At 43.5% G+C, this 27,856-nt stretch overlaps 1 protein-coding gene across 1 annotated transcript in view; it reads left to right on the top strand.

Annotated features, from left to right (window-relative positions):
• Nucleotides 1–27,856, top strand: part of USP14 (ubiquitin specific peptidase 14) — a 59,261-nt gene that overhangs the window by 22,575 nt on the left and 8,830 nt on the right. Inside the window, exons 2-11 of the mRNA XM_089678306.1 lie at nt 754–899; nt 1,371–1,403; nt 3,383–3,487; nt 8,732–8,835; nt 11,208–11,266; nt 12,368–12,498; nt 12,956–13,036; nt 13,672–13,748; nt 16,313–16,427; nt 22,097–22,162. Coding sequence (XP_089534432.1) covers nt 754–899; nt 1,371–1,403; nt 3,383–3,487; nt 8,732–8,835; nt 11,208–11,266; nt 12,368–12,498; nt 12,956–13,036; nt 13,672–13,748; nt 16,313–16,427; nt 22,097–22,162 — 917 coding nt within the window. The remainder of the gene's footprint in view (nt 1–753; nt 900–1,370; nt 1,404–3,382; nt 3,488–8,731; nt 8,836–11,207; nt 11,267–12,367; nt 12,499–12,955; nt 13,037–13,671; nt 13,749–16,312; nt 16,428–22,096; nt 22,163–27,856) is intronic.

Genomic DNA, 27,856 nt, shown 5'->3' with positions numbered 1-27,856 from the left:
CACTTATTTACAAAATTGTATAACAAAAACTAAGAAAAAACATTTTTTTTCCAAAATTTTCAGTGGTTTTTGGTTTGTTTAAGAAAAAATAAAAATCCCAGAGGTGATTAAATTACACCAAAAGAAAGCACTATCTGTCTCAAAAAAATGATAAAAATTTCATATGAGTACAGTGTTGCATGACCGCACAATTGTCATTCAAAGTGTGACAGCGCTGAAAGCTGGAAATTGGCCTGGGCAGGAAGGGGGTATAAGTGCCCTGTAGGCAAGTGGTTAAGGCGATTTGCCCTTTTTTAGTTCTGTTTACCATTATCATTGAAAGTGAATGCAAATGAAAATCCCAAATTTTGGGCTGTCCCCAAACAAGTAATGTAGAGGAAACCTTCCAATGGGGACACCGGTTTTTGTGACCTGGGGGTCCCCAAGGAATTCCCTTAATTTTCAGGGATTTCCTCTCACTTCCTGTTTTGGCTATTGCACAAAAAGTAGGGAAATCTCTGCAATGGGACACTGATGGCAAAAAAAATCCAAAATAGAAAAAAACTATAGTCCTACTTTAAGAGAATATAATTTGATAATCCTTATTGTCTACAACCCTACATTTTATTTGTTTACTGCTTATATAAACTGAATAGAAATTAGATTTTTTTTTTGCTAAATTTCTAGAACCTTGTCATTCCCAGCAAAATATTATGGTCTATGTTATTACCAGTACATCCAATCTGTGTTGTTTTTTTGTTTTTTAAATCTTAGTGAACGTGAAGTGGGGAAAGGAGAAGTTTGATAATGTGGAGTTGAACACAGATGAGCCACCAATGGTTTTTAAGGCCCAGCTGTTTGCCTTGACTGGAGTTCAGCCAGACAGACAAAAAGTCATGGTTAAGGGAGGAACTTTAAAGGTATGAAATGTTAAATAATGTGTTAATCATGCTCTGTATCTGGTACAGTCACTTTTGGGGTCTGTAGAGGTTATTGGACATCCAGATCATTTCTACAGAAAAAAGCAGGGCACATCTTTGAGAGTCAGTCTGTTTGTTTTGACGCGATTTCCGCTTTGAAAGTGCAAACTGTCCATCTTATTTTAGTGCTTTAGCCCCCTTAAAATCTGATACTTTTTTATGGGGGAATGCTCCCTTTCTCCTACAAATTCATATCTGGTGCCTGAGGTCTCAGCAGACCCCAGGTCTGCTTGCTGTCAATTGTAATAGGAAGTTTCTGTGTGTGGGGATAAGCACATATGTAGCTTTGTGTGGGCTTCAACTTTCTGAAAGTGGAAACTTGTAGTACCTATTACTGACTTGATGTGTGGTGATGATGAAATGTGTGATATCAGAAAAAGAAACTTTTATTTTTTTCTTGCTGTTACATAGGATGATGACTGGGGAAACCTCAAAATAAAAAATGTAAGTACGTAATCCTTTTATTCCATTTAATATATCCTATGCTCAGCATAAACCATCAGCAGGCACATATTTGGTGCCAAGGTCTGTACTGATTACAGTCCGAGTGATTTTTGTATAACTTTAAAACCGTTTGACTTGTGTACGCAATCTTAATAGTCTTGGTTCAAATATGATTGCTAACAAACAATGAGAATGGAAGATAGTGGTCAAAATGATTTCCCAACTCGTGCATGGGAGATTGTTGAGCGTACAGAACAGTTACAATTTAGAAGCCATCTAATGCCAGAGACAAATCACCCTAAAATTAACTGGATGACATAATCCATGCAAACTGTGTGTTTTTAAAATGTTTCATTTATATCCAATCATATCTGTAGTGTGAAGATGTCAATAGACGAATTGTGTGAATAGTTGGTCTGTATGTCACTTAATACAAATGGGCATGTACCATCCAAAACTTGTTGCTATATATTAATTGCTCTGACTACCAGTGAAATCTATTTTTCCTTTGACATTTTCATATAAAATGACTGCAAGTGTTTGGCTCTGAAGCAAGCAAACACATGACTGCTAACCCGTAACATGTGAAGTTATGTTTTAAAAGGATCATATTGGCTCTGGTGGTACGCCTGTCAGTAAAAGTAAGCACATGAAAGCAATGCAGCTGCTCTAATCTGCATGATTTAGGCAGTATCGCAGGCTGGCCCATCCATACCACTCTTACACCTTCCTTTTGGCCAGTGAGGCAGCTATTAATCATGAATGGCCTGTAGGAAGATAGGAGGATGTGCACTTGCTTTTAACAATACCAGAAATGGTTAGAGCTTGCAGATTAGAGGGTCCAGGTTTCAGGGCACTGTGACACTTCTAAGGGTGCACATAAACCAGTATAGCAAGGTTGTTTGTTTTGGTTTTTTTTTTTTTTTTTTGCCACAGGAACTTCATGTAGTAGTGATCTTGCCTAGACGTTATTGTGCAGATGGGCTGTGAGCTGTTGTTTTTTAAAGTGAACTTTTCCTTTACCCAGCTTTGGGGGGTCCTGAAAGGCTATAGTTAACTTCTACCCTCACCAGCAAGCATATGCTTCCCTTTCCTCTTGGATGCATTGCTTCAGTTGGCTTCTGAAAGCAATGTGCATTATCATGGGTGAGATGTGGCTTACCTACTTCTGACAGTGCTGGTTTCTGTTGATTGGCCCAATAGAATCACCTGGGGCGAGGAAGGAGTCCATAGCTCTGTGCAAGCTGATTGGAGTGACAACAAAGCAAGGAAAGGTATATGCTGGAGCGGTTGGTTAAGTGACCTATATATTTTTTTTTTTTTTTCCTTTTAGCCTATCTCCATGTTTTATTGAACCTGAGATTGTTCCATTTGGTCCAAGCTGGCCCAAATGAACTATTTCCCTCATCAACCTATGCAGCCGCTGTCAGCTCTGTATGAACTGTACGTAGTATCAGCTACATACTGTATATAGATCTGTGTTCCGGCAGCAGTATGGGGCATTCCTGTCCTCTCCTGGGACAAAATAGTCAGGCTGAGCACTGCTCAGCCATTTATAGGAAGCTTTGTATTTTGTGAATGAATATAAGGCTTCCTCTAATTAATTGAGGCTCATGACTTCATCCGCCAGCATGTCTACCTCTGCCAATCAGACAAAGTCATGTATTCATTCAGAAAATACAAAGCTTCCTGTGAATGGCAGTAGGATGGAAAGTCTTTCCAGAACACATAGCTGTGCACAGTGTTTAGCTGAGGCTACATACAGCACTAACAGCCACTTCATGTGTTAATGAAGTAAATAGTTAATGTGGACCAGCTCGGTCCAAACTATTTAAAGTTCACCAAAACGTGGAGTTAAGGTGTGTGTGATTATGCTTCAGATGTTTGTATAACCTAAATGGTTCCATTTTGTCCGGATCTTCACAAGTAGTAGATAGATCTGTTTGCAGTGGTCTCACCTTTTCTTCATTTACTTCCAGGGAATGAGCTTGTTAATGGTTGGGTCAGCTGAGGCTCTTCCTGAGGAGCCAGCAGTGAGACCTATCTTTGTAGAGGATATGACGGAGGAGCAACTGGCCTCAGCTGTAAGTTTGTTTTTGGGATTTGTTTTTTTTTTTTTTTTTTTTTTTTAATGTATAACCTTTGTTTATAATTTTAATACATTTTGTAATATTTGATGTTTAGAAAGTATATTTTTTAACCAGTATGTAGTTTCTAACCATACAGTATAAGAGGTATCTTGCATAAAATTGTTATAAAGGCTAAAATAACAAACATGCTATACTTGCCAGCTGTGTGCAATGGTTTTGCACAGAGAGGCCCCAAACTGCCTCTTTGGGGTTCCCCCGCCAGTGCTCTTGGCTCCTCTACGCTGTGTGCCACCATAGGAAGCCACTTCCTGGGGGGCGCACGTGCAGGCTTGCTCTCAAGCTGGCCTGTGTACTTTTCACAGTATTTGATAGCAGCAGGTGCCAATGGCTGCCGCTGTTGCCTCTCTTGCCTCTCTGCCTTGTTAATGGTGGAAGAGAGGAGAGAACTGCTGCAGATGGACGTAGCACTAGATCAGGTAAGTATTTAGGAGGGGAGGGGGTTGTGGGGGGAAATACAAATATTGGGACATTTTTTACCCTAATACAGGAAATCCATTAAGATAAAAAAAGTCATGCTTTTAAAACCACTTTAACCATATCCTTACCGCGCTAAAGCCGAATAACGGCTACAGTGTGGTTGTCCAGTTCTGGGAGGGCGTCATATGACGTCCTGCCAGAATGCGCCCCCTGTGGCACGCAACCGGCGGTCTCCGTGATCGCTGTGTTCTACGGACAGGGCTGATCCCATGATAAAGTAAAAGGCCAATCCCAATGGCCTTTTACCACGTGATCAGCTGTGTCCAATGACACAGCAGATCACTGAGTAAAAACGCTGTCACAGCGTGCGGAAAGTACTGCCGATAACCGGTAGCTGTCACAGAGCAGATCAGCACTGACCATCAGGGCACGGATGATCAGTGCCCAGCAGTGACACCCATCAGTGCTGCCTATCAGTGCCCATCATTGCTGCATATCAATGCAGCATCATCAGTGTCTCCGCATCAGTGCTTCCTATTATTATTATACAGTATTTATAAAGCGCCAACAATTCGCTCAGCGCTGTACATTACAATGGGAGACAGAACATGCGACAGTACAATAACAATACAATGCGATACACGAGGGGTTCGAGGGCCCTGCTCCTTGGAGCTTACAATCTAGGATATGTGCCCACCTCATCAGTGCAGCCTCATCAACGCACATCAGTGAAGGAGAAAAATGACCGGTTTGCAAAATTTTATAATCGAAACAAAGAAAAACTTTTTTTTTTTTTGCTCTTTTTTTGTTTATAGTGCAAAAAATAAAACACCCAGTGGCGATTAAATACCACCGAAAGAAAGCTCTATTTGTGTGAAAAAAAAATGTATAAAAATTTCACATGGTTACAGTGTTACATTCCGCGCAATGGTCATTCAAAGTGCAACAGCGCTGAAAGCTGAAAATTGGCCTGGGCAGGAAGGGGGTAAAAGTGCCCGGTATGCAAGTGGTTACTGACAAACCTATGCAACAGCCTTCCAAATAGTGTTCAATTGTTTCATCGGGACCCTTTGTTACCAGGTGCATAAAATCAACCACTCTGTTGGATACAGGAATAATCGCAGTGTTAAACCGAGAACTAGACTGGTGGTAGTAGTTGCGTTGCAATCCTCTGCTTTTAATACTGTTACAAAAAATACATCAAGTATGTAAAATGAGAAAGTCGCTACTAAAAATCACTTTAAGGTAAACACTCAGATGGCTGTGTTTACAAACTCACTGAAAATGCACAGTACAATCCTTTTTACTAACTGTCAGGCTGTGTTTCAGGCACTCCAAAGTATCTTGTCGGGTCATTATTCCCCCGTGCCACAATGCCCTGAAGTGCTTTTCCAGTTTTGACTTTTTCGAAGGCAATACTTGTGGAGGGCTAAGAGAGCTTCTCTTGCTCTTGGGTTTTGCTATTGTCCACTCACATGTTGAGTGTTGACATCTGGAAAACAGAGGGGAGTGTCATTCCCCTCCCCCCTAATGCACGCACATATCATCCCCATCCTCAAAAAGCCCTCCCTGGATCCCGCAGACCCCAACAACCTCAGACCCATCTCCCTGCTGCCACTCACCTCCAAGCTCCTTGAGCGCATAGTCTACGATCGCCTAAGCGCCCACCTTATTGACAATAACCTCCTTGACCCATTACAGTCCGGCTTCCGTCCCCTACACTCCACCGAAACTGCCCTCCTCAAAATCACTAACGACCTACTAAACGCCAGAGCCAAGGGCGACTACTCTGTCCTCCTTCTCCTGGATCTCTCTGCGGCCTTCGACACAGTTGACCACCCCCTCCTCCTTAATAAACTACTCTCCCTTGGCATCAGAGATACCGCTCTCTCCTGGTTCTCATCCTACCTATCCCGACGCTCCTTCAGCGTCACCTACAATGGCGCCACCTCCCCCTCTCTGTTGGGGTCCCTCAAGGCTCTGTCCTTGGACCCCTTCTCTTCTCCATCTACACCTCCTTCCTGGGCACACTCATACACTCCCATGGCTTCAATTATCACCTCTATGCTGACGACGCCCAAATTTACCTCTCCACCCCTCTCCTCACCCCCACTATCTCTGCCCGCATCACTCACCTCCTAAACGACATCTCAGACTGGATTTCGCTCCATTTCCTCAAGCTTAACCTCTCCAAAACCGAACTCCTCGTCTTTCCCCCTGCCCACACCCCCCCCCCCATCCTATCCATCACCACCACCAACACCACTATCATTCCCGCCCCGCAAGCCAAAGTCCTTGGCGTCATTCTTGACTTGAACCTCTCCTTCCTGCCTCATATCAAATCACTTACAAACACCTGCAGGCTCCATCTCCGCAATATTGCCAAGATACGTGCCTTCCTCACCCCAGACACCACCAAACTTCTTGTACACTCCCTCATCATCTCACGCCTTGACTATTGCAACTCTCTTCTCACTGGCCTACCCAAGTGCAGGCTCTCCCCGCTCCAGACCATCCTGAACTCATCCACCTCACCACCCGCTCCACCTCTGCCACCCCCCTCTGCCTGTCCCTCCACTGGCTCTCGATTGCCCAACGCTTCAAATTTAAACTTCTAATCCTGACCTACAAAGCCGTTCATAACACTGCCCCTGACTACCTCACCAACCTGATCCCCAAGTACCACCCTACCCGTACCCTTTTCTCCTCACAGGACCTCCTTCTATCCTGCTCCCTGGTCTCCTCCTCCCATGCACGCCTGCAGGACTTCTCCAGGTCCTCCCCCATCCTCTGGAACTCACTGCCCCAATCCATCCGACTGTCGCCTTCCCTCCTCACATTCAGGCGCTCCCTCAAAACCCATCTCTTCAGGTAAGCCTACCCCACCCTCACCTAACGGCCATTCTCCCTCATTCCTCCCACCACGTCATCCCCCTCAGCCACGTCATCCCCCTCAGCCACGTCATCCCCCTCAGCCACGTCATCCCCCTCAGCCACGTCATCCCCCTCAGCCACGTCATCCCCCTCAGCCACTTCCTGTTCCACTGCCCCCTCCCTCCTAGTTGTAAGCTTGAAAGAGTAGGGCCCTCTTACCCCTCGTACGCTGTCTGTTTTTGTTGTACTGTGCCATGTATTGTCCCCCCATTGTACAGCGCTGAGCAAACCCTTTGTCGCTATATAAACTCGATGTAATAATAATAATAATGTTTACCTATACCTTGAAATAAATGTTTTTACTGGGCTTTTAGATTTGATGATTGGGTAATTTTGGCGGTTACTCAAAATAAACTGCCCGGTGGTTCTGGCTTAAATGGTCATATTTAATACTGTAGTGTTTTTAAAACTATGTATGTACTTTAGGGTAATACTTTTGCTGTGAAAAGTTTCACAGATCTAGCTTATGCTTCTTTTGCAAAACTGAGAATCCTTTTTTTAAACTTTTGTTAAAGCGGAACTGTCCTCACCTCAGCTCTAGCAATTCTGCATCCCGGTGCTTCCCTTTTTGACCGCTGAAAAATTTGGGCGGTTGGCTTCCGGGTCTCGATTGCCATCCACTTTCATTGGCCAAGTGGGGATGCCATGAAATCACTCTTGCGTATGCATGGGAGTTCAACATTGCCAAATTTGTACAGTGAGCTCCACGTGCTCAGTTCACCGTGCAGGGTAGGACAGGTAGATGAGTAACTTTAATGCAGAAGAGACAAAGCATGTCTCTTCTGCATTCAAATTCCTGCCTGTTCGCCCTTTATTTTTGGCCTAAAGTTCTACTTTAAATAATTTTAACCGCCTCCCTCCCGCCATATAAGCAGATGACGGATGGGTGATGGTTCTCTCGTTCTGGGAGGATGTCCATATGATTTCCTCTCACTCTAACCACGTGTGCACGCCCCCGGTGGAGCGCTGTGTCCCTGGGACACAGCGGATCACCGACCAGCGGAAAGAGCCATTGACTTTGGCTCTGTCATTTGATCAGCTGTGTCCAATCACAGCTGATCATGTGTAAATAAGGAAATGCCGGTTATCGGCATTTCTCTCCTCACAAGCTGTCATGCTGACAGCTTGTGAGGAGAGGAGAGCCGGTAATTGGCATTCCTCAGAGGGGACCTCTACACTGATCATCAGGGCACTGATAATCAGTGTAGCCCCATCAGTGCAACTTGTCAGTGCCCATCAATGCTACCTGTCGGTGCACATCAATGCCACATATCAGTGCCTACCATTGCACATCAATGCCATATATCAGTGCCCATCTGAGCTGCCTTTCAGTGCCACCTATCAGTGCCATATGAGTACTGCCTTTTAGTGCCCATCAGTGATGTCTGTCAATGCCCACCAGTGATGCCTGTCAATGCCCATCAGTGCCACCTACCAGTACCTCCTCATCAGTGCACATCAGTGCAGCCTCATTAGCACACATCAGTGAAGGAGAAAAATTAGTAATTTACAAAATTTTATAACAGAAACAAAGAAACTTTTTTTTTTTTTTTAATTTTCAGTTGTTTTTGGTTTATCAAAAAATAAAAAAAACAGTGGTTTATTAAATACCACAAAAAAAAAATTATAAACAATCTCCTATGGGTACAGTGTTGCATGACCGCTCACTTGTCATTCAAAGTGCGACAGCACTGAAAGCTGAAAATTGGCTTGGGCAGGAAGGGGGTGAAAGTGCCCGGTAGGCAATTGGTTAAATATATTTATTCCTTCTATATCTTGCCTAATTTACTTGTGCAGATTGCTGAATATACAAGTCTTGTCTTGCAGATGGAACTACCCTGTGGCTTAACAAACCTGGGAAACACCTGTTATATGAATGCCACTGTTCAGTGTATCCGCTCAGTGCCAGAGCTGAAAGATTCTCTTAAACGGTATTTTTATTTATAGCTTACATAAAAAATTTCTGTGCTTTCTGTGTCCATTAACACACAGCTGTGCGCCCCCCCCCCCACTCTCTGCTCACTGGCTGTGATTGGCAGCAGCAGTATCCAATGTCTCTCACTGCTGCCTCGATATCCAGTAAGGAGAGCAGAAGCAGAGGGAGCTCTTGGGCACATCGCTGGATTGAGATCGGGCTCAGGTAAGTATTTATGGGGACTGGAAGGAGAGCTAGATGAAGGTTTTTTTACCCTAATGTATGGAATGCATTCAGGTAAATAACCTTCTACTTCTACAACCACTTTAATTGAAATTCTTATCTACAATGCTGCTAGACCTGGTCTCTTCTAATGCAGCTATCTTGTGTGGCCATCCTCAGCCCGATTTTTGGAGTGATATGTTGAGACCCCACTGGACTGGACATTGTAATACAAAAAAGAAGAACCACAGCGCCCAGGACCACCTTCCTAACACACTCTTTAAGTGAAATGCCGCTGTACACAGGTATAGAGACCACAAAATTATCAACTTAAAAAACAGCGCAAAACACAAACTACCTCACACCAATCAATATATGTGAACAATAATAAATAACTTATTCATTAAATAATATTAATAAAAAACATTGCAATTTAGTATGTGTCACAAAAAAATATATATATATTAAAACAAGTCCAGTGACACATACAAAAAGAAGTCCAGTGCCCCACAAAAAAAACTTAAGTAAAAAAAGTAAGTTTTTTTTGTGGGGCACTGGACTTCTTTTTGTATGTGTCACTGGACTTTTTGTTTTAATATATATATTTTTTTGTGACACTTATACTAAATTGCAATGTTTTTTATTAATATTTAATGAATAAGTTATTTATTATTGTTCACATGTATTGATTGGTGTGAGGTAGTTTGTGTTTTGCGCTGTTTTTTAAGTTGATAATTTTGTGGACATTGTAATAGCCTGAAAGTAGCATTCGGGCACTTGCATGCTTTCCAGACTCCATTCTACTAACCATTTAGCCACGGGTCGCTTTCCAGATCCAGAGCCACTGGCATTGCTTCAGCATTGCAGTGAAGACTCACTCCATGAAGATGCCAACCGAGCTGAGCACTTGGCACTACCTCGTATACTTAGGTCAGTGGGCACATCTGAACATTCAAGCTTTCCATTGGTTTCCACTGCAAAAAGGGTTGACTCTATGAAAACTGACAATACAGCCATCATCCGCTGGGTGGATTGTCACATGCACTCTTTCCTGCCATTCAATATTAAGGAAGTATCTCCCCCACTGATGCATCTGCTTGCAAAGAGATATGTAGACCTCCAATTTTTGGTATGTTTCTGCTGCATGCCTACGGAGACTGTGGTCACTTCTGGCCATTTAACCAGACTGCCACCTTGTCCTATATTCACAAATTCTACCAGGTAGATAATATGGTCTCATCTCATGCCACCTTCAGGCAGTCCCCACTTTTTCTGTTGACTTATTTGGGCTTGCTGGCATTTGTTTGCTGTCTTGTCTATTTCTCAGCAAAACTGTTTTTGACTTCTCACAAGTGAATGACTTCTGTGTCCTCCAGTGGACAAAAGTAGTGTTTTCCTACACAGTGTAAAGTTTGTGTGTGTTTTGGGGGGAAGGTGGCTATTCTGGGCTGGCCTACAGTTGATGGTGTGTGGTTTTTTTTTTTTTTTTTTTGGCCAATGTCCAATCCTTCTGTAGGCAGCAGTAAAACACGAAGGGGAATAACTTTGTGTCCCTCATTTTTCTCCAAAACATGGATTTTATGAAGAGTGCAAGAATCCTAATTTTAAATTTACACTGCAGCACTATAGTCAATCTGCCTTCGTTAGTCCATTTGGTTGCTGGGTTTTAATTAGCTGCCTGACATATTTGTTTGCTGGAAGACTATATTTAGCCTATAGCAGAGATATCCTTTGGCTTTTTTACTAAACTTAGTTTAGATTTATTTCAGGTACTTGTATAGCGCCATCAATTTACGCAGCGCTTTACATATATATTGTACATTCACATCAGTCCCTAACCCTCAAGGGGCGTACAATCTAAGGTCCCTAACTTACAATCATACATACACATACTAGGGACAATTTAGACAGGATACAATTAACCTACCAGGATGTCTTTGGAGTGTGGGAGGAAACCGGAGTACCCGGAGAAAACCCACGCAGGCACAGGGAGAACATGCAAATTCCAGGCAGGTGGTGCCGTGGCTGGGATTCGAACAAACAACCCTAGTACTGCCAGGCAGAAGTGCTAACCATTTAGCCACTGTGCTGCCAGATGGTAGAATACTGTACTATTGGGTTGTTTTGTTTTATTTGCAATAACTCTTATATGGTATTTTGTTTCAGCTATGCGGGTGCCTTGAGAGCTTCTGGGGAAATGGCTTCTGCTCAGTACATTACAGCAGGTATATGCATTATAACTAGAGGGAAATGACAATTGTTTTCTGTAAACTTTATTTTTTTTGTATATGTGAATTCCAGATATGGATTTTTTTTATATACATTGTTGCGTTTCTCTAGCTTAGGCCAATCACTTACTTAGACACTGCTACTCCAGTCACCTCTGCTTGCTTTCGGGTCCCAAGCTGAGCAGCTTCCTGCAGCATTCCGAACACAGGAAGTTGACTTTTTGGCAAGGGCACCATTCAGTTCTCTGATTGGAAGAGGTGGAGAGTGTGATGTTGCTGCTCGCCTCTCCAACCTGCCCAGTCAGAGAACACTGTGCATTCTCTGATTCTTTTATTTTTTTTTATATAAAATATTTAATAAAATTAGCATTTTAATAAAAATTACCTGATTCAAAAAAAAAAAGAGCATTTTATACGGGGCGCACCCATTATACTGGGATCACAGATTATTTTTACTTTTTCTAAAGAGAGAACACAGCAGTAACTGTTTTCTTTTAGACTGTCTCTGATTTAAAAGTTGTTAAAGCAGGGTATACACCTTGAGGTGTGTTTTTATTTTTTTTATTTTTTTCAATTATACCAGTGGGTTGAACCAAAAAAAAAAACCTCACAGATCCCCACATCCACACAAGCAAAATGCAGGGATCTCCCCGCCGCGCTATAGTATATTGACAGCGGACACCTCTGTTCCTTCTGAACTGTCTTATTTTCGGTCCATGTATACCCTGCTTAGGATTAGCCTGATATGTAAAGGCATTTTTATTAACCACCTGCTGCGCTATTCAATGAAAAATAAAAGGCTGGTGCTGCAGGAAATGGCTAAAACATATAGATATACTGTATTGCTATTGAAAAAGCAGCCATAAAAACCATGCTATTGTACTTTCACAACGCAGACTCCCCCGTTCCCGCAGAACCAGACAATTTTTCAGTCTATGTATACTCTGCTTAAGGTTAACCTAAAATGCAAAAAGCACTTTCATTAACCAGTCTGCTTTGCTTCCCTTGTGCGTCTTTGGTGGAGGTTTCAGCGCAAGGGCTGTAAACTTTGAAGTGGTTGTGTTGTATGTTACTTAAAAGTACATCATGTTTTTGCAGCCCTCAGAGACCTGTTTGAATCTATGGACAAGACCTCTTCCAGTATCCCTCCTATCATCCTCCTGCAGTTCTTGCACATGGCCTTCCCACAGTTTGCAGAGAAAGGTGAACAGGGGCAGTACCTGCAGCAGGTAATCCATTATACTGCGTGTGGCATTCCTGAAGCCATCAGCGGGGATTATATACAGCCGTAAGGCTTTTATATTTGTGGCTAACACCAACACAACCAGCACATTTCTCTTGTGGGCTGCCAAATAAAATGACAAAATAGAAATGTGCAGCAGCATTAAAGCCAGCAAAGCCACGATCAGCCTTTATTTTGCCATGCTGGAATTTGAAGCGAACATACTTGAGTACATTTAGCCACTGAGCTGTAAACATTGTGGCTTGGCAGATATGAGAAAAGGTGCTATATGCAACATTTCCATGTCTACACTGCTCAAGACATCTTACCTTCATATCTATATTGTGCTTAAAATTCATGCAAGTGTATTTCTCTTGCTAAATGGATTAATTAGCTGGTTTACTGAATGAAAATGTGGATTGTTAGTTTATTGTGGTTTGTTATTCTCCTATCTTAATTTTCAGGATGCCAATGAATGCTGGGTACAAGTAATGAGAGTGCTACAGCAGAAGTTAGAACCCATAGAAGGGGACACTGACATGGAGGTAAGTACTGGAAACACCTATCAAGCTCTTAGAGATGATCACTGTTCATATTTGGGATTTGCACAATCTAAACAGCTGTTAATATGAAATGGGTAAAGAACATTGGAGTTAAACTAAACATTTTGTTTTGAATAAACTTTAACTTCTATGAGAACGTGGTCATATTATGGGGTGTTTGACTCTAGTAATATATTTTTCACAAGTAAACCTGTTTCATATGAACACCCAGTCATGAAGAATAACACTGACTTGATTGCTGTAAGGCTACAAAAAAAGCTGTAATGTGTGGTAGGTCTTCCTAGGCTTTATTATCTAGCGCAAACTGACATAGAATTTCAAGATAACACTTAAACATGCAAATGCTTCTTAACCGTTCATTGTTTGTGTTTTTAAAACCAAGCTGTAACTGTCATTATGTGTCATAAATATCATTTTTAGCAATATGAGAGCATTTTCACTGATGATAATAGTAATTGTCATGGCAAATAATCCAGCTTGGTTGGTAAACTGTATATTTAGTCATTTTTGCAGGATTTTGTTTATATGCATCTTTAAAAAACATGTAGTGTTGTTTGTGATGAATGAAGCAATGCGTGAAAATGCAAGCACTAAATAACCAATTTTATCGTTCACAGACCAACTCAGGAGCTGCTGCTGCACCAAAGAAGAAAAGCTTTATTGACCAGTTTTTTGGCATAGAATTTGAGTCGAGGTATCCTTTTTATTATGTAGATTCAAGGGTTAGAAAATATTTTGATTCACTTGTCTGTGCAAAGGTGTGCGAGTCAGTATATGTAGACCCTACTGTGGGTGTGGCTTTAAGAGCCTTGGTCTGCAAATGGAAAAGAACAGACTAAAATGGCTAATTAACTGTTCAGTGGGGGAAATGCTAATCTCCTAACCTAATTTCATTTAGCATATTCAAGTCAGCAACATTGAGGTTAGTATGATCATGACATTTCAGTCTGCAGTTGGCTAACTTTTTTTTAAACTAGCAGAAAGTGCAAGTTTTTTCAGCCATGGAATGGAGACATTTTATACACTGAACAGAATACACACCGAAATCTTCTTTCCTGCTTTGTGTTAATGGCTTCCTTCTTTTTCCACAAACAGCCTAAAGCAAAAATGTCAGGCATCCTTAGCACTGTCCTTAGGTTCTCTGCAGTGAGCCCTTCATGTTTGGTAATATATTGGCCAAGGGTGTTCCGTACTCCACAGGTATGCTGAGATGCAACTACAGAAAAGTAAAGGGACACAGGAAGTCTTTCAACTATGAGGTGTACCGATGCCTACAAAATAGTTTTGATACTAGGAAACCAAAATGTAGGCTAGCCCAGGGTAACCCCTCCTACTACTAGCATGCCTCAGTTTTTTGCTTGTGCCCTAGCAGGGTGGCTTTTTTTTTTTTCAACTCTTTCTAGAGCCACTGGTTTTGCCTCAATACTTGCCTGTCACTCAATTCTCACTTTGTAATTGGGCCTGTCAGGCCAAGCAATAGGAGCTTTTGGATTTTGGCTGTACTTGAGTCTTTTTTTCAAGTTTCACTATGTACATTTGAATTCACTTTTATTGTTCACTTTTATTTTGCTGATTATACTTTTAATTAACTCAGCACTTTTCATTCACAAGCAACAGGAGCTACCTAAATAAATAGGTCACTGGGTATCTTTTTTTTTTTTTTTTTTTTTTTTTTAAATTCTCCATTTCGAGCCATTTTTCAGTGGGGGATACAATAGTGTTGCACACCTTGGCTATGTGCTATTTCCTGCCATACAGCGTCAAGGAAGCATTTCCCCGCTGCTGCTTTGCAAAGAGCAACAATGATCTGCTTCCCACCTTCAAGGACTTTGGTCACCTATTGCCATCTGACTCAACTGCTACAACTATCTAGGTTTTCTTAGTACTTGAGGCCTTCCCTCATTCCCTGAGCCTTAGGTTGTCTTAACTACACATGGGGGGAGATATTCCCACTGTACGAAGTGCCTCCAGTTTGCCCTCTACTTACAGCTTTGGTGCTGCTTGCAACATGCCCACTGGTATGGCCATTGTCTACAGCCTGTGTCCCTCTGCTCCTGAGGTTATTACCATATCCATGCAAGACTTCCCTTCCAAAGTCTGTCTCTCTGAACACTGCTTCTTTCAGAAATACTGATTCTTTTTTCATCTCTAGGTGGCTCAGGTCTTGTTCCACCATCTCTAGGTGGCTCTAGGCCTGTCAGCATTAGGCAACTGTTTCCCAGATTTGCAAGGCTGCTATCTGGCCTTCTGTTCACACATTCTCAAGGTTCTACCTGATGGATATTGCATTCTCATCCAATGCCAGATTCGGGCACAAGGTCTTTAAAGGTGGTATTTTGAGTTGCAGGCATTCCCACATTTTCTTCAGCCTGTTACTTTTTTGTTGACTGTGTCTCTTATCCACCATTTGGACTGCTTTTTGGGGGTCCCAAAGGTCAATGACTTCCTATGTCCACACCTCCTGTAGTCAGCAGTATTACACAAAGGTGAAAGGCTTCCTTTGTATCTCAGTGGAGTTTAAGACAAGGGTTTTTACAGTGATTAGAAAAAAATTTGATTCAGTGTAACCATTGAACTATCATGTACTGGATGCATACCATATTATAAAAACTGCTTTCACTGATGATTTTCTCTATATTTATGGCAAACCCAAGATTTGTATTAGAGAAGCTGCAACCATTGCCTCAAATGCATGCTGTCTCGCTCTGACCCCAAAGCAGGAAAGTACTTTTGTTTAAAGGATAAGTTCACCTTTAGAAACATGTTACATGTTCCACCTGTTTTTAGAGTGGAACATGTAATATGTTCCCACCACTGCGGCTGCTGCCCGATTTGAGGCCCCCCCCCATGACAGCAATACGGAGAGAAGTTTCCCATACTAGCTGTAAGTTTTTGAAAACAGCGCGGCTGCATCATTTATTCACAGCTCTCTGTGAATGAATGAACTGCAAGTCCCAACAGTCTTTGAGGCTGTCAGCTTGTAGTTCTCAACAAACTACTATGTCGCTGTTGAGCACTGTGATAGTTCGAGTCTTCCTATCAGATCCACTGACAGTTTACAGAAGTCATATTACAAAATAGTAAATGCACATCTTTTATTTATTTATTTTTTTTAAAATAAGTGTGTGTGTGCATGCGTGCATGTTGGCATGACGATAGCTTCCATCTGGGGGTCTCTCAATTTTTTTTTTATTTTTATTAATAGTTCATACAAATCAATTTGTTTATGAATATTATTTTCTTTAATGGTTTCAAAAGCATGAAATGCACTGAATCTGAAGAGGAAGAAGTAACAAAAAGTAAAGAAACCCAGTTACAGCTCAGCTGTTTCATTAACCAAGAAGTAAAGTATCTCTTTACTGGACTCAAGTTGGTGAGAACAATTTCATCACTGTATTTATTTTTTTTTAACTGTGAAATTTGTAATTGACTCATAAAACTTTACTTGTAAGCTTTGTTTACCAGCATCTGCAAAATCAAAGTAATGATTTGTGGTACCACTTATACCTCCTAACTCCATGATTGGCTTACAAGTGAAATACTTCAAGTGAAATGCTCAGATTGCAAAATGTCCAGCTAAAATATTGTTTAATGGGACTAATGCATATCTATGTGTTTATATATCATTTAGGAGCCAAAGCCTTTAAAGGAGAAGTACAGCCAAAGCTTTTTTGGCTGTACTTATCCTGTGGATCACAGAAGTGCAGTACGTTCTGCATGTGTGTGACCCATTTTCAGCTGACATCGGACGTCACTCAGCAGGTCCAGGCTGGGCAAAGTCTGGAGCAGCTCCAGAGTTTAGAGCAGCACCTGGCTCAGCCTATCAGCGAAGTGCTGAGAGCCAGAGCCAGCCGATTCCTGACTGACCAGCGCTCTGCTCAGAGCATAGAGGAGAACTCCATGGTCAGCAGTCATGTGATCGCTGAGTTCTCACCCTTGGGGGTGGGAGGGGGGTGTGTGACAGGTGCAGCAACAGACCGATGCTGCATCCACCTAGGTAAGTATAAATAGGAGAAAGGAAAAAAAGCCCTACTTCTTTTTAAGTTTTAATTAACCAGTTCATTTGATAGGGCTAAGTGAATATTTAATATTCTCTTCTTAAAGGGTAGTTGTACTTCTAGAAAAAGTACACTTACCATGCCTACCTATCTTCCCTAACCCAATTGCATAGTTACTTGAATCTTGCAGTCACAGCCCACCAAACTGTTTACATCCTTAGTGCCGAATCTTCTTCCAGCTGACTGCACCTGAGCAATGGGTCTTCATAGACTTCTATGGGACTGTCTCCCAAGCATCTCCAGCCTTGGAAAATTGTCTTCAGGATGTAAACCACACAGCAGACTAAATCTCATCATAGATCGAAATGTGGCTGGACCAACAGGAACTGTTGAAATGTGGCCATTCCTGTTCAAGAAGACCTAGTGATCAACTCCTCCCGAATGGGACTGTTGGTAAATTTTCGTCCAGTTGGCCTGTCAGCTGCAGCACTGATCAGTGTATTCTGACAGTTGAGGAGTCCCACTGTCAGGATGCAGTAGTGCAACATGGAGGAGTTCCCCATACACCTCGAATATGTTGATGGGGAAGTCTGTTCAGTTTTTTTAATTTTAACCTGCTGGCTGATCAAAAAAAACTGATCAATGTATAGTTGGCTGTAAGGCCATGAGAGTTGGAAAAGTATACAGCTGGGAGGAGGGAGAGGGGTAGACAGGAGGCCTGGACCGGTCCAGTGACTTCAGCCGATAGTGGACTTTAGCCTGCTGTCAGCTGCAAATGGGTGACAGGAGTGCAGAATGAAGTGCACTCCTGCGATCCATAGGAGAAGTAGGGCTTAAAGAGCTTTGACCCTACATTTTTAAATCCATGTTCATTTTCCCTATTTCTGTCCAAGGCAGTACCAGTCACAAGAACAAGAAATTTGGTAAATGGTGCTTCAGACTGCAATAAAAACCTGACAGATTTTCTAACTGTCCCCTACAATGTCCAAAACCAAAGAAAAATGTTAGTGTGGACCTCTACTTTAAAATGTTTTGAACAGCTGCAGTATAAGAGGCCATACCTAATGAAAGTGTTCTCTGCTTTAAAATAAACAGCAATCTGCTGAGCACACACTTTAACCTCTTTCTTAAAGGATAAGTTCACCTTTGGGAATATGTTACATGTTCCCCTCGGTTTTAGGGTGGAACATATAACCTGTTCCCACAGCTGCAGCCGCATAGACCGCCCCCCCCCCCTCTAACAGATAGTACAGGGAATCTTCTCCCCGTATTATCTGTCAGATTTCAAAACCGTATGGCCATAAGGGGCTCCGCCCACACGGCCGCGTCATTCATTAGCAGATTTCTGTGAATGAATGAACTGCAAGTCCCGACAGCCTTAGCAGCCGTTGGTCTTGCAGTTTTCAAAGAACTACCATAGCGCCGTACGGCAAGCAGATATTCTGACAGGTCTGCAGGAGACTTGCATGGCATCAGCGTTGGTTCTATAGACTTCAATGGAGAATCTGCTGAAAAACATGTAGTAGGTTTTTGATGCGTTTTTAGTTTTAATCTGCCCTGCAACAAGTTGGGGGAAAGGAAAACGCACTGCAAAAAGCACTGCAGAAATGGATCAAATGCAAACTGCATTGGTGTCAACCTAGCCTTAAAGTGGTTCTAAACCTCAGACATGAAATATGAAGAAAGCACATCCCACTATAGTGTATACTAGCCTGAATCCAAAGAACCATGTGTGACTCCTCTCTAATTTCTTCTCTCTACTATCTGCATGAGTCACGTCTGACAATTTTCCTGACACCTCAGCCTCCCAGGAGACAGCCAGGAGACAGCACACTGCAAGTGACTCATAGCCTTAGCTCTGTGTATTTTTCCTTGAGCCTGTAAGCCTGTGTAGAGGGGTTTGTGCCTCTTTCCATGAACCAGCTGTCAGATATCATGGAAGTCAATGCTCTGCAGTGTGTGTGTGTGATGTCAGATTCCTGCCCCCTGCTGCTAGAACTGAGAAACACATCCTTTTGATCTGTGTGTTGTAGAACGTTCTGCAAATAAACAGGCACAGCTTATGTAGGAGGATTTGCTTCATCTGTGCCTCACCTGACGCTATTCACTTCACTGGGAATACACACTCACCGGCAACTTTATTAGGTACACCTGATCCATTGCTTGGTAACACAAATTGCTAATCAGCTAATCACAAGGCAGCAACTCAATACATTTTAGGCATCTAGATGTGGTGAAGACGACTTGCTGAAGTTCAAACTGACCATCAGTATGGGAAAGAAAGGGGATTTAGGTGACTTTGACCATGGTATGGTTGTTGGTGCCAGACGGGCTGGTCTTAGTATTTCCAAAACTTCTGATCTATTGGGATTTTCACACACAACAGTCTCCAGGGTTTACAGAGAATGGTCAGAGAAAGATAAAATATCCAGTGAGTGGCAGTTGTGTGGATGAAAATGCCTTGTTGATGTCAGAGGAGAATGGGCAGACTGGTTCGAAATGATAGAAAGGCAACAGTAACTCTTGTCAATATGGACCCAAAATCTCTGAGGAATGTTTCCAACACGAAAAGTTAAGGCAGTTCTGAAGGCCAAAGGGGGTCCAACCCAATACTAGCAAGGTGTACCTGATAAAGTGGCTGGTGGATGTAGAAGGGTTTACAGCCACTTTAACCTTTGAAATGACCCCTTAACTTATTCCTCCCACCAAGGAACCCCTGACGTTAAGGTGGCAGCAGTAAGATGGCATTATTGGAATATTTGCACACATACTACACTAGAGCAGGGGTGTCAAACTCCATTTCATCGCGGGTTGTGTCAGCATTATGGTTGCCCTCAAAGGGCTGGTTGTATCAGTAAGACTAGATGTTCAGAGCACTCCACCCCCTCATTACATTAGATGTAAAAAATCCCACATCCTCCCTAACATCTTCGTGCATCCCCTTTGCACTTTCTGCTTTCCAGCTCTGCCCCCAAAGTCTGGAGGAGGAGGAGTGGAGTCAGTTACCAGAGTCTGCTGAATGCTGAGACCAAGGGAGGCAGAGATGGGGGGGGTGCTGCAGCTGCACTTGAGAGGTGCAGGGTTTGGCAGAGGAGTTCTTTTCTCCTCTTTGCTGCCGACTGCTAAGAAAAGGTGGCGGAGACAAGGGGGTATCTGCAGGAGAGGTGCAAGGGCCACATGAAATGGCCTGGAAGGCCAGATTCAGCCTGCGGGCCGTGTGTTTGACACCTGTGCTCTACAGTATGATATTCAAAATTCAGACTGCATCTAAAAATTGTGCATTTGGTAACACTTAAAGTGGTACTAAATTCAAAACCCAAATTGTAATCTATAGCAGCTTTCCAATTATCAGATGTGGTGGCTGCGTCATTTTTTTTTTTCCTTAGGCTTTTCCCTATTGTCAGTCTGGGGGGGATGAGAGTATTCGTTGTACTAGCAGATTACAGCTGATGACTCATCCGTTGTTAAGGACGCGGCGGGAGGCTTCTTGGACCTCTCCTTATCCTCTTAAGGACTGCCCTATATTCTGAAATACTGCTTCAGGGTGGCACTTGTGCGCACAATCGCGTGTATATATATATATAGATAGATAGATGTGATTTTGCATTTCTGGGTAGGTGGAGTGCGTGCCCTACCCGCACTGCCATTCGCGGCCACGGATGTCAATCACCAGGTCCCGGCCGGTAATTACCCACCGGTGCCCCATGATTACCGACAGTCACCAACGGGGAGGAAAACTGTTTTGTTTACAAACAGTCTTCCTCCCTGTCAGCTTGAGCACACTGCTCGGGTTGGCTGTGCTGTGTGCTTACAGTAAAGCACACACCTCTCGCCCCCTAGTAAAACACTCCCAGCACATAGTTTAACCCTTTATTCACCCCTCATTTTAACCCTTTCCTGCTCAGTGCCATTAGTACACTGTCTGTGGGTTTTTTTTCCAGCACTGATCACTGTATTGGTGCCACTGGGGATGTCATTGACACCAAGTTAGTTCCCCCCTAGTGTCAGAATGTCCACCGCAGTCCCGCTAAAAGTTGCTGATCATTGCCATTACTAGTAGAAAAAAAATATATAAAAAATCCCAGCATCTATACCGCCATTTTTAAAGGCTAGAACTCTCACATAAAGCAATCTAATTGGCACGTATTGGGATTTTTTTTTTTTTAGCAAAGACATGTCGCAGAATAAATTTTGGCCTAAATTTATGACGAAATTTAGTTTTTTTTATTTTATTTTTTTTTAATGGGCGTGTTTAATAGCAAAAAGTCCAAAATATATATATTTTTTTTTTCTCAAAATTGACTGTCTTTCTTTGCTTATAGTGCAAAAAATAAAAACCGCACAGGTGATCAATACCACCAAAAGAGCGCAATTGGTGGGGGGAAAAAAGAACATAAATTTCATTTGGGTGCAGCGTTGCCTGACAGCGCAATTGTCAGTTAAAGTAACGCAGTGCCGTAACGCAAAAAATGGCCTGGTCAGGAAGGGGGGTAAATCCTCAGGAGGGCAAGTGGTTAACAACCGGTGAAAAAAAAAAACTCTGCTTAACGCTGGGCACCGGCGTTTAGGAGCTGTCAGCTTTTTTTTTTCCTGCCAAAACGCTGCTGCTCCTGGATGCACTGGCCCTGGGAGGCTGGTAAACACTACTGCTACTAAAAACTTCTAAACATCTAAGTACACATAGCATAATATGTAAGGCCATTTAGAAGCGGTTAAAAAAAAATGCCTGACTCCCTTAAAAGTGGCTGCAAAAACACCCTGTGTGCATGAGGACTAAATCAGGACTAAGGTCCATAATGCCTAACTCTCCTTCAGTGGTTCAAGGTCCCTTGCTGGTGCCAGCATCGTCAGCCTGGGTTCTTCTGGGTGTCTGGGATATGTGGTCATCTTCACTGGTCAGTGCAGGATGATGCCTCTCCTTCTCTTCTGTAATAAAGAGCCTGTCTGCTCAGTTTATTTTTTTTGACAAATGAACTAGGAAAATACTATTTTGGAGATGGCAGAACTGTTCAGACATTGACCTGCATGATGTATCTTTTTCTAGCGCCTTCAAGAAGAAATCACCAAACATTCACCGTCACTGCAAAGAAATGCTTTATATATCAAAACTGTGAGTTCAAATTTTATATTACTCTTCTTTAAAAAGGTTTTATGTTGTAAAATTATTATTAGACTATGCAAAATTGAACATGCTCTTCAAGTTAGTGGTGTGTTATCGGATGCATACATGTTGTGTTTCTATGTTTTAATGTGGGTTCTGTTCAAGCAGCCCGCTGATTGTGTTTGGGCTGCCAACACACCAAAAATATACATAACCCTGTTTTCAACTAAGTGTATCACAACACATGGCATGTACCATGTGATGCATTGCAGTGCTTTTGCTTTGCTGGCTACTGTATAGTGTGTTGGAATGCTACTCACAATGGCAGTGTACAGAGTCATGATGTGTTACAACAGGCTGATCTATTTAATGGAATTTTAGAATATTGGTGTTATAAAGCCAACATGTTAAAACATCCAGATATCCCAGATTTTAGAGAATTTTTTGGGCACCCTCTGGATCCAGATGTGAACTTGTGGCAGCATTTTATTAACCGTTTCCAAAAATCGGATGTAGGTGCATGTGGGGACTTCCATTTGAGAAGTATAATTTTACGTGCATAAAAGAGCAAAAGCCCTAACAAGGTTCACATGGCCCTGGATATAGCCAGGAGATGGACTAAGCCCAACACATAAACAACAGATAAGGGTATAGAGATGGCCATCACAGAATAAATATACTGAGCAACATCCATCCAAAAAGATTTGATCACGGGCCATTCCCAGAAGACATGTAGGAATGTCGCCGGGTCTTCCAGGCAACATCAGCACTTAGATGTGTGGGAAGGATAAATCCTATGAAGTTTTTGGGGAGTGAGATGGACTCTGTAGAGAATCCTAAATCTGATTAAGCAGTCTCAAGCAAAGACTAATTTTTGCATGGGATACTCCCATATATCCTCCTAATCTTCAGAATCCAACTTGTCGAGGCCTTCATGAATGGTAGGCTGAAGAACTTTGTAAATATTGGAAAGTGGTTTTGTCAATGTGCAATCATGCAATAGGGATTCAATCCCTGATTCAATAAATGTGACTAGTTGGTTGCTAAACTGCAAGAGAAAGGCATGGCATAGTTGGAGGGATTGAAACAAGTATGAATTAGGGAGGGCATATTTTGTTTTTAAATACCGTATTTTTCGCACCATAAGACGCACTTTTTTCCCCCCAAAAAAGGGGGGAAAATGTCAGTGCGTCTTATGGAGCGAATATGGAGCGGCCGGTCCGGTATTTCCACTGCCGCCGTGTCAGAATACCGGGCCGGCCGCTCAGCTCTACAGCGGGACCTTATAGAGATGACTGCTGACCTTTTGGGGAGGGGGGGGAGCGGGTACCTGAATTTGACAGGTACCCGCTCCCACTTCCGTGGAGTTGTTCTTTCATCTTACCTGTTCCTCTATCCAGCGGCGCGGTCTTCCCGGCTTCTGTAGTGTGGGCATGACAGTCGGGTGCCAAGTGTGCATGCGCAGGAAGCGGTGCTTTTTGTGAATGGTAAGGCGGTACCTGGGACACATGACAGATCCCAGAAGCCACCAGACCAATCACAAAGCGCAAGTGCTTCTCGCTCATGCGCACTGGGCACCCGGCTGTCATGCCGAGCGCCATTACAGAAGCCAGGAAGACAGCACGCGGCTGGATCGAGGAACAGGTAAGATGAAAGAACAACTCCGCGGAAGTGGGAGCGGGTACCTGTCAAATTCAGGTACCCGCTCCCCACCTCCCCAAAGGTCAGCAGTCATCTGTACTGTCCGCAGTCTCTGGTCATCCCTGTGCTGTCCGCAGTCTCTGGTCATCCCTGTGCTGTCCGCAGTCTCTGGTCATCCCTGTGCTGTCCGCAGTCTCTGGTCATCCCTGTGCTGTCCGCAGTCTCTGGTCATCCCTGTGCTGTCCGCAGTCTCTGGTCATCCCTGTGCTGTCCGCAGTCTCTGGTCATCCCTGTGCTGTCCGCAGTCTCTGGTCATCCCTGTGCTGTCCGCAGTCTCTGGTCATCCCTGTGCTGTCCGCAGTCTCTGGTCATCCCTGTGCTGTCCGCAGTCTCTGGTCATCCCTGTGCTGTCCGCAGTCTCTGGTCATCCCTGTGCTGTCCGCAGTCTCTGGTCATCCCTGTGCTGTCCGCAGTCTCTGGTCATCCCTGTGCTGTCCGCAGTCTCTGGTCATCCCCTGTACTGTGTCTGCAGTCTCTGGTCATCCCCTGTACTGTGTCTGCAGTCTCTGGTCATCTCCTGTACTGTGTCCGCAGTCTCTGGTCATCTCCTGTACTGTGTCCGCAGTCTCTGGTCATCTCCTGTACTGTGTCCGCAGTCTCTGGTCATCTCCTGTACTGTGTCTGCAGTCTCTGGTCATCTCCTGTACTGTGTCTGCAGTCTCTGGTCATCTCCTGTACTGTGTCTGCAGTCTCTGGTCATCTCCTGTACTGTGTCTGCAGTCTCTGGTCATCTCCTGTACTGTGTCTGCAGTCTCTGGTCATCCCTGTACTGTGTCCGCAGTCTCTGGTCATCCCTGTGCTGTCCGCAGTCTCTGGTCATCCCCTGTACTGTGTCCGCAGTCTCTGGTCATCTCCTCTACTATGTCTGCAGTCCATTAGTTCAGAATTTTTTTTTCCTGTTTTCTGCCTCTAAAACCTAGGTGCGTCTTATGGTCAGGTGCGTCTTATGGAGCGAAAAATACGGTAATCAAAGGTTTGGAGGGTAACCTCCTGTAGAGATTTGGTTAAGGTATTTGATCCATTTAGACGCCCATACATTTGGGATCTGGAGCTATGAAAAACTCGGTGAGGTGGGGATTTAACCATAAAGGTGTATGGGGTGACCATGTATTAGCAGAGACAGGGTGTTGCAATTGCCATGCCCTAATTAATGATTTCATAGATTTTGTGATAGGATAAGGAGCCAAAGCATCTCTATATAGTACGTTTTTCAGGGCTTCACAGGAGCCTAGGTGTGCTGCGCCACCGCGGCATTAGTTTCGTCTGCCACCAACCAATTTATGGGCATGATGAAGTTAAGCAGCTACAGAGTAGACATGTAAGTTGGGGCATGCTAACCCCCTCCCCCCTTATGTCCAGGGCCACTGACGGGTAGCCAGTTTAAACGTGGGCTGTCCAGATCCCCATAAGAAGGAGGTGAGCACAGATTCAAACTGTTTGAAATTCTCTGTGGGCATGTTCCAGCAGAGAATAGTTCTCCTCGGTAGGACAATGTACAAAAGCTAAAGCAGCCTCAGACTCCTTCTGCTCCAGTCTAATGGCTAGTGCGTAAAACTCCACTTTCACTGATTTGATGGTAGAGATGTATTGGCCTCTGGTGTAGGCTTCAAATGCATCCCACACCACTTGGGGGGGGGATGCAGATCCATCATTCACTTCCCAATATTGAGCCATAGCGTCAGCTGCTCCCACACCTTTTTACATTATGAAGCCACTTAGAATCCAGGCACCAGCAGCTTGGGTCTCTTTGGACCCCAACCTCTAAAGTAACTTCCAAGGGGGAGTGATCCAAAATGCCCACAGGTAAGTAGGAAACCTCTGGCACAGACACCAGTAGTGGCCTGGAGCTAAACGCCAGATCTATTCTGGATCCAGATTATTGGGAAGCAAGAAACACAATCTCATGGATGTTTAACTCTCCGCATTTCTATAAGCTCAAACTTCTGGGCCCAAGCCACCAAGTCCGTGTTCAGAGCTCCTAATGAATTAGAGGAGTTCAGGGGGGCATATAAAACAGAGTTGAAATCTCCAGCCCACATAACCTGAGAAAGCTGCAGGGGCACCAATTTTTCCTGGATTGTGTATAAAGTACCAGGAGAAAATGGTGGTGGAATGTAGACTTTTATCAATACATATTTCATATTACCAAGTTCCAGTGCCAAATTAATATATCTTCCTCCTGGATCAGTACACACATGCACTACATTATATGTGAGAGACTTGTTCAGAAGTATGGCAACTTTCCTGGCATAACTAGAATAAGTAGAATATAAAGCCTGTTGTACCCATGCTTGTTTAAGAGAGAGGATCTTATTCCTCAAAAGGTGGGATTTTTTTGTACAAAAAAAAATGCCGTTTGTGTGCATTAATGTATTTGAACATGAGAGATCTCTTAAATTTGTTATTCAGTCCTCCTATGTTCCAAGATACCAATCTGATTTCCATATTGAGGGGCAATTTGAATATTATACCAGGAAGTAGACATTTTAAACAAGCCAGGGATGAGCTGTAAGTGGGGGAAAAAATAAAAATAAAAATAAAAGGTGCCATATCTGCAAGGGAATTGCCACAACTCCCACAATAACAGCATTATGAGAAAATCAAGAAAGAGATACCTGATAAGACAATTTAGCAAGTGAGGTAGGACACAGGTGGTTGCAATAGTAAAAACATTAACTCCTTACTGACCGGCAATCCCAACAACTAGGCCATTCAGTTTTATACCCTAAACAGAAAAACCAAATGTCCTTCTTGTATGCAGGGACTTTGCCGCTTCTGCAGTGAAGGGCAGAGCTAGGGGTGTGAAGGGCTAGTGGTTTGTGTCCAGTAACCAGGTAGCTCCCGAACTGTAAAGATAAAAGTGTGCAGTAGAAACTGAAAACTGGGGCCATGACTCCGGTGGTGAAAGAAAAAGGGACACTGCTAGCCCGGGAAGGGATTATGTGGTGACGTCCATAACCATGGCAAAAACTTCCTCTGGGACCCTGCCCTGAGTGGGCCATAGAATAAGGAAAGGATAATACCTTAATTCCACAGAAGTCTCCAATAACACCAGAAATGAGGAACATGTCAGGGCCCATAACAGTGACAGTGCCTTTCCAGTATAGTAGACAAGGAAAGATGCGGACAGAGAATAATGCTTACCGTTGAGTGATGAACCAGACGTCAATATCCGCTGGGTGTCAAAAAACCAGACTAACCCCTCATGTTGTTCTCGGAGGCGGCTTAGATAAAGCATGCTATAGTTAATATTTCGGTCAGGGAGCCTTTGATGAACATCATTGAAAGTTTTTCTCTTCCTCTGGAGCTCAGCCAAGAAATCCGGGAATAGGAAGATGGGTGAATTTTCATGGGCCAGCGTGGGTGTTTCCTAGCTTCAGAAAGGATCCTATCCCTGTCTCGATAGTTGAGAAAATGATAGGGCGAGGGTTGTTGCCCAGATTAACATATGCAGTTGGTACTCGATGTGCACGTTCCACAACATAGGTAGGGGAAACTTCTGTAAGGCCCAGCAAATCTTTAAAGAAGGCTTCAGCAAACTCCGCTGGTTTTTCTTTCTCCGGGCCTTCAGGGAGCTCAAGGTCATGGACATTATTGCGCCTCGGCCTGTTACCCGCGTCATCTGATTTGGCAACCAGTGTATTCACTGTACATTGGAGGGCTGCTATATCGGTAGTATGGGAGTCAGTGAGATCCTCTGTAGCAGCGATCCGGGATTTCGTTTCAGTCAGCTGACCCCTTATCTTGTCCAAGTCTTTCCGGATAAGATTACACTACTCCCTGAGTCTGTCTATATGGACCAGCAGGGAGGTCTTCTGTTCTATAGCAGCCAGAATGCCAGCTGTGCTGCCTGTAGGTTGGGAGGCTGAGGTCGACATCACAGATACTCCCTCGGGTTCCATGTCCAGCTCCGCCAGTAGTGCCTGAATTCACTCTGCGAAGATGGCATCTGGCTTGTGGTCAGGGTCGGTGGCAGCTGGGAAGCATGGGCGTGCTTGGTGG

Source organism: Staurois parvus, unplaced genomic scaffold (assembly GCF_062004578.1).
Source record: "Staurois parvus isolate SC_StPar_1 unplaced genomic scaffold, SC_StPar_1.0 ptg000015l, whole genome shotgun sequence".
Classification (NCBI taxonomy): domain Eukaryota; kingdom Metazoa; phylum Chordata; class Amphibia; order Anura; family Ranidae; genus Staurois; species Staurois parvus.
The sequence above is the reverse complement of the archived record's forward strand: the minus strand, read 5'-3'. Positions and strand labels throughout refer to the sequence as shown.